Here is a 7,775-nt window from a genome sequence, read left to right on the forward strand (position 1 = left end):
TCCGACTGCGATTCCTTCCAGACTATTCCGCCATTGAATCCATCACATGAAATGTTCCCTTGGGCCCCAGACAGCAGGCATGACTGCAATAAGCGCTTACCTCAGAAACTCACAGAAGCGGCTAACCTCATCATATGGCTCCTACTCGACCCAGGATGGAGAGAAAGCAAGAGCATTGTACACAAACACAGTAAAAATCAATTAGTCTTTGCCTGTAGGTTCCATGTGGTGTATAATTCTTTCTTTTTTTCATTGTTTGTGTTATTGTTATACCTTCAAGTTCTTGTGAGGGCACTAATGCAATTAATTCAATTAAGGTTAGATATTTTATCTCTTTATGTTGTAACATTGTAGTGTGCTTTTCTGTGATGTGTATGTGCACACTGTCCTTTATTTTTTTCTTGTGTGTATTTATGTGTAGGCCTACATTTTTCAAAAACAATGTTGAGGTTTTTAAAACATTGTGACTGTTTCATACAGCAGCATGATTACAGAATGGACAGCAGGTGTTTATTTACATATTATTTCATTTTAATATGAAAAAGAAAACACAAAGATCATGTCAGGTCACAACCAAATGGTCACAACATAAGCAGATGTACAGAAATGACCCACCATATATCTGACACAGGGAATTAACAAATCTAGAATAAACAGTATGAAAATGTTTTAGCACTACACTTTGCTTATAAAGGCATTCATTGACATCACTAATGCTGAGGGTCTGTCTCTAAAAAACATGTCAAAATGTCAAATGTAAAGTGACATTTGTAAAACAAATGTCACTTTACTATTTTTTCATATTTATAAACCATTATTACACGGATAAGATGTTGATACTAATAACATTTCACGAACCATTAAAAAATGAAACACAGGAAAAATATTTCTTTGGAAATATTTACCATGCATCAAGAAGTTTGTCACAGTTACTCAGATAAAGAGTGAAGCTGCCCACAGTCACAGTCATTGCTTCATCTCAGCATCAGACAGGAGTAAAAGGGCATGGCATTCATCATATGAACACTGTTTGCAATTCACATATTTAAAAAATAACCTTTCTATAAATACAACTTCAAAAAACGTTGACTACAAAAACAAAAATGATAGAAAAACATACAAATACAATCATAACTGCACAGAGTTGGTCTGATGAAGTATGAAATTTTAAGAACCTATTAAAATATCCCTAGACCACAACATTTGAGAAAAGTATGAAAGAATAAGTAAAAATTAACATTGCAATCACAAAATTACTGGCTGCAACTAGCCAACAATGGTGAAAGGTTATTTCCATTGAGGTCTGCATCAAGAAGAGACACTGGCCTCCAAAGTTGCCCTTCTTCAGGACAGCCATTACAGCTGAGCAGTGATCAGCTCTTCATACCTGAGAGGGCACAGTGGTAAAGCCTGGTCAGCCCATCATCAGTTCTCAGAAGAGGGTCATGCCACAAGCACCACCTTCCACCCCAGTCCCAACTGTTCTTGTGCTCTGTGATCCTGCCCAAATTTCAGCCACAGGAGATGACTGTGAAACGCTTAGAGACACAGGACATGTTGTGCAGGATGATGATGAGGAGGAAGAGGAGGATGAAGGCCACCAGGAGCACAGTGCAGACCCCAGACCAGGTGGCCCCTCGCCTCCCTCTCTCCCGCTCCACCATGGGCAGCGCCACCATGGCCACACCTTTCTGGCGCTCGTTCGTTCTCCCCACTGCAGGCCCTCCCCGTTCATCCCCACCTGTCAGGGGCAGCGTGTAGCAACCATTGCTAGACAACCGGATGAAGACTGGTGTGTGCTGCGTGCGTTGCACGGCGATGAAGGCAATAGCGTCCGGGTCGTCCGGGAGATGGGACACAGGTTGGCCGGCTGGCAACCTAGTGACGGCGCGACACCAGGGACACCGCACTTCCCGTTGCCCCGCCCCCATTTGGGTCAGGCACACAGAGCAGCAGGTGTGCTGGCAGTCCAGCACCTTGGGCCGATGTCGCGGGCTGTAGCGGTTGAAACATATCTGGCATTCCAAAGGGGAGTCTTGTGAGAGCGTCTCCATAATCCCAGAATCCCCTTTTTACCCACTTCTTTCTCTCTCTCTCTCTCTCTTACCCACACTCACTATAACTCTCCTTTTTTCTTACTCTTCCTTTGTCTTCTTTAATCACCTTACACAATAATCACAGATGCAGCCATTTGCAAACTGTGTGACAACAAGACTAACAGCAAGTAGATTTGCCAGGAAACCATCAGAAGCAGATCTACCAGGTGACCACAGGAAATAGCACCAGTAGATCAGACAGGAGATTCAACCAGAACCAAGTTTCAATTGGCCAGGACGTCAATGGCAGTGATAATCCATTATGCATCTTTACTAGCCTGTAAAACAAGGGAGATGAGACCACAAGTTACTCAATGGCAGCACCACACAACCTCCTAGGACCCCAACACAATGAAGGACAGTATAAAAGGTTACAGCCGGCCAAAAGGCATCAGAAAGGAACATAATACTGGTGGAATATCTGGTGTGTGTAGAGATGGATACATGAAGAATTCTTTCCTATTCAAAATCCAGTCCAATTCAGCATTCTCATTCTTACCCCCATTATTACAAAAAAGTAGAGAATATGGATTCAGTAGTGAATAGTGATTTGTGCATTGTGGCATCGGTTTTTTTTAGTTCTGTTTTTACAATCAATGCCCTTGTTTTTTTTTTAACATATTTTCACTGAATATTGTTCTTAATGACAGACTATCATTTCAAATGAAAATAAAACCTGTTTTTGCAACATGCAATCCAATTTACATATTTAAGGAACTGTAATACAAAAAGAACTGAAATAGAATTGAATTGACACCTCAAGAATCAGGATCGTATTGTATCATCAGGTCCTTGGATATTTCCACTTATAAAGAAAATGCATATTTTCCTCAAAGTGTCTGACTTCGACACTTCACCTCAACAGAAGGGCCTGAAGTACCGCCACTGACGATAATGCGTGTGTGAAAACCCAGCAGCTCAAACAGTAATGTGAGAAGAATCAGCTCAGAGCGTGCTGTCACCTCCAATTCAAACCTTTACAGAGCTGAAGAAGAGGGTTTATTGGTAAAAACCAGTGCATCACTAACCATAACCACTTCAACTGCTCTTCACGGAGATATACAAATGGCGTTTGCGTGAAGCGGTCCTTTCTGTAAGGAAATAATGTCCTTCAATGACTTTCAAGTAGCCACAAGCAGAAGTAGGCTAGAGATCACCTATCCCAGCAGTACCTAATGGAGCAGTTAGAAACGCGTATGGGTCGTATGTAAATTTCCTCGGTGTTCACACTTAACTGTCTTCTGCCCGATAGCAGACCATTCACTACCCCAAACTCTGTGTGTGAATGGCACTCTGTGTGAATAGCGTATTCAGCTCCTTCCTGCGAATGATAACCGTTTAAAAGGAAGAATAAAAGGGTTTGTTTGTTCTCACAGCTAGCCAATGTCTTATCAGAGTAAAAACCTGTGGAAAATTCCAGCTAAGGACCCGCTGGGATCCTATGCTGGTTTAAGATGGTTTAAGATGTGTCTTTGACACGTCTCACTGGTCACGGCTGGTCTGTGGCAGGTCAAAGCTGGTCTCCAGCTGGACAAAGCGGGTACAGTAAGCTGGTGGTGAAACTGGTGGACTAGCTGACTATATAGGCTGGTTGGCTGCTTGACTGGCTAAAAGTGTTGAAAACACAGCATAAACCAGATAGACCAGTTTAGGCTTCTCAGCAGGGAAGGACTCTTTCCAGTTATGAGTTATGAATAAATGAAAGAAACGTTGTATTTATATAGATAGGGTAAACACACATATTTCTCACCTGAACAACTATAATTTTCTGGGGGTCAAAATGCATGGGTTATGGGTCAGGTTGTCATATTGAAACACCCTTGGACCCCTCAGGTACAACTGACATTTAGTTTATGAGGTCCTGTTGAAACAATTGCTTGGTTAGGGGGCAAAGGTGCCGAAGATTTCTGACAGTTGATTAATTCAATACACTTGTCTGGTGTATTGGAACCAATGAAATGCACTCTCAAAAAGTGCAAACCCCGCATTCTGGTCATATTGGCAGGCTCAATTACCCTAGGCTAGTGGTTCTCAAACTTGGTCCTGGGGGACCCCTGTGTATGCTGGTTTTCATTCCAACCTCAACAGCAATCCAAGAATTTTAACAAGCTGTTAATTTTTCTTAATTAGGTGCTTTTCATGTTTTAGAGCTGGGGTCCCCAGTCTTATCCGGAAAGGGCCAGTTTGGGTGCACACACCTGATCCTGATTCTACAAATCAAGGTGCTTAGCAATGACTCTAGTGATTGATCAGTAGAATCAGGTGTGTGCACCCACACTGGCCCTTTTGGAACCCCCTTTCTCTAAAACAGTGGTGTCAAACTCGTTGCCATGGAGGGCCGTGTGTATGCAGGTTTTCATTCCAACCAATTAATGCTGCCTTAATTGAGTCCAATTACTCATTCAGCCATATGCGTTTAACTGCATTGAAGCACAGAATATAAGAAAATTTTTATTTAGACAATGCGGGTCACCATAGATGTCGGGTCACCATTGTGCACAAACCTGCATCCCTAATTCAGCAAATAATTTAACTAATTATATAATCAAGATCTGAGGCTGGAATGAAAACCTGCATACACACGGCCCTCCATGGCAACGAGTTTGACACCACTGCTCTAAAACATGAAAAGCACCTAATTAAGAAAAATTAACAGCTTGTTAAAATGCTGGGATTGCTGTTGAGGTTGGAATGAAAACCAGCATACGAGGACCGAGTTTGAGAACCACTGCCTAGGCGAAATCAATAGAAATCAGCAGAAAAGTATTTGAATCCAAAACAAATATACTTATTTGACCCAGGTCTGATTGTAACTCAAAAAGTAAGGCTAAATTTTATTACTTTGCTTCCCCTCCATTTATTTTACATGGGAGGGGGAAAGTGCAGTCGTTTCCCAGTAGACCCGCGTTCTTCTCTTGCATCTGATATGCAATGACTGGGTTTATGTGGGGTCACTGCCGTCCTGACTCCAGGCGACCTAGTATTCGTGGTTTGAAGGGACTCGTAATGAGTAATAGTCATTTACATATCACACTCCTTCTTGTCATGTGAAACAAACGGAGCCCTACACCGCAAACCAGGATATACAAACGTCGCGCGCACAACTGTTCATGGTGCATGGCCCATACCAATTGCGTGTGGTCAAGCTTGATTTATTTCAGACAATTATATCAGAAATAGACAGACCGCTTGTAATAAATTTCAATGCAATGTATTGCACCGTCCAGCATGTCGGTGAGTGAAACTAAGGTGAATAATATGCACCCAGTCCAGGATATGCTGTCGTTTGCTTCAGATACACAGGGGGGAATTACACTTGATCGCGCAGAGCAGATACCAAGCGTGCTCAAGCTTTTGTTCTTGAACCATACAGGTTTCTAACGGAAAATGAGTAGCATCACAAAAATAAAATGATCCTTGTACTCATTCTAATTTCTGATCATACTAATCATAGCTAGTGCATAACGGGTTATACTGAAATATATGTAAATGATAATAAACAATATCGATAGCCAAATAGAACAAAAAGAGCACGCGTGCGTAACGCACACAGCTGGCCAAATTTCTTTATACAACGTTTTTACAGACGACTCGCATATCACACGGGATGGTATGTGCATTGCTTGTCTGTGCAGTACTAATCCACACAACGATCCATTACATTTACATTAACAATAAATAAAGTAATGGAGGGCGCATAATGGAAGTACTCCGAGAAGTGAACATCATTTAATTTTCACTTAAAAAAGACGGCACAAGTTTAGTTAGCTGGATTTTGGACAGGATATGAAAAAGACTCACCTTTATTGTTTTGGAATACACACAGCGTATTCGGTTTTTGTATCCAAAGATATATCCTGTAGTTCTGATCTGAAACACGTTTTCCACATTGGTTTCTGTTTTGTTTCCGTATTTTTTCCCCCCCGAAATACGTCGAGTCCCTCCCACTTTTCCCGTCTCGCCCAAACACAGCTCAGCCTTCATGCCATGGTCCGCCCATCGTAAAGAGAGCACGCCCAGTGTATTCTTAACCGTTTTGATGTGGTCAGTGTAAAACTATTCTCTAAATTTTGTGGAACCTTAGTTGTGTGTGTGTACGTGTAATGCATGTACAAATGGGTGACAAATTAAAGGAAAAACCTAAATAAATACGTGGAGAAACATAACGAATGCAGATGATTTCATACAGATGTACTGCATGATACAATTAATCAATTAACATCCTATCATGCTCTATGGCATATATGAAAATGCTGAGCAGGCCCAGTTGACCTCAATTTTGGATCAAGATGGCAAGAGGAAAAGATCTAAGTGATTTTGAAGGAGGGTTCATAATTGGGGCACGGATGGCAGGAGCTTCAGTCACAAAGACTGCTCAACGGCCGAGTGGTTCAACAGGAAGAGTGATGAAAGTGGCATCTGTATTTAGATCTATGAGAAATACATCAGTAAGTAGGGTCAGAAATTGCGGTCGAAAGCGCACATTTGTTGGCCGTGATGCTCGTGCATTAGTGCAACATGTAAGGACAAACAGCAGAGCAACTCTTCCTCCGGTGACTGAGAAAGTCTGATCATGTCCTGCATTGACAGTGTCAACAAGAACAGTCCATCAACAACTACATGGAGAACGATATTATAGTTGGGTGGCAGAGCATAAACCCCTCAGAGGTTTGTGAAATAACAGGGCTCCAGTGTTTGTCTGACCTATTATATCCAGACACTAACAGGACATGTCACCAAATGTGATGTCTGCAAAATAACTTGTCCCTTGTCAATAAATCCTGCTAAGGTACACAGATCAAACCAAAAAATACTTTATTCAGATAGCAGATATGATGTTAACAAGGTGTTTTGACCCAGACAATCTATAGACAGTCTGGAGCGGTGCACAAAGATAAGATGCATTCTAGCAGTTTTTAACAAAGACTCTAATGAATAGAGAACAGCTGAATATCTGCTTAGCGCATAGAAAATGGCAGCCATTTTTTTAACCAGACTTCCCTGGAGCCAGACAATATTTCAGGCAACCTAAGGGCTTACAAATGAACACAGCTCAGATACAAAATATAAAGGCACTGAGGCTTTAAGTATTACTAGGGCATTTGTAGAAAAATTGGTCAGGCAAAAACTTTGTTACCATACTACCCACACCTAGCTGCAAAATTAAGGCCCAGTTAGTGTAGCTGATTTTAATCAGGCCCACAATTAATCTCACCTGGAAACCTTCCAATCAAGTCTGAATGACACACCAAAAGCACTAATCCAGTAGTTCTAAAATTTGGTCCTGGGAACTTCAAAGTACCTTGACTTTTGTCACTGCCAATCTCTTCAATTAATGTTGTTGAACACATATGTTTAAGTTATTTGTCTTTGAATTATTCATTACCTAGTGGCAATGTGTCCACACTTTCACCAACAAGGAGCTTATTGATTCTCCAGTCTCTAATTTGAGAAGTCATTTTTGGTTTATCTCTTCTTATTAACTCTCTTAGACCACATTACCAGAAATAGATATACATGCCATGAAAAATAAAAGTCCTATGTTAACACTGCTTACTGCGCTATATTGCAAAATAATTACATAAGTCCTCAAAACATGAAAAGCTTCAAATTTTAAAAAAAATCCACAGCTTGTTAAAATCAGGGATTGCAAATATGGTTGGAAAAAAAAACGGCCTC

The 7,775-nt window shown here is 41.2% G+C and overlaps 1 protein-coding gene across 2 annotated transcripts; it reads right to left on the reverse strand.

Moving 5' to 3' along the window:
- Positions 1-513: 513 nt before the first annotated feature.
- LOC118233095 (E3 ubiquitin-protein ligase RNF152-like) lies at positions 514-6,170 on the reverse strand. 2 transcript variants are annotated; one of them, XM_035428451.1, is made up of 3 exons: positions 5,898-6,170; positions 3,125-3,187; positions 514-2,374 (listed from the first exon to the last, which is right to left on the reverse strand). In XM_035428451.1, the coding sequence occupies exon 3, from the start codon at positions 2,052-2,054 to the stop codon at positions 1,512-1,514; it is 543 nt and encodes a 180-aa protein (XP_035284342.1). In that variant the 5' UTR covers positions 2,055-2,374; positions 3,125-3,187; positions 5,898-6,170; the 3' UTR covers positions 514-1,511. The 2 variants fall into 2 exon arrangements, with proteins under 2 accessions (XP_035284342.1, XP_035284341.1); XM_035428450.1 differs by lacking the exon at positions 3,125-3,187.
- Between the last annotated feature and the right edge of the window lie 1,605 nt (positions 6,171-7,775).

This window comes from Anguilla anguilla, chromosome 8 (genome assembly GCF_013347855.1).
Source record: "Anguilla anguilla isolate fAngAng1 chromosome 8, fAngAng1.pri, whole genome shotgun sequence".
Taxonomy (NCBI): Eukaryota; Metazoa; Chordata; class Actinopteri; order Anguilliformes; family Anguillidae; genus Anguilla; species Anguilla anguilla.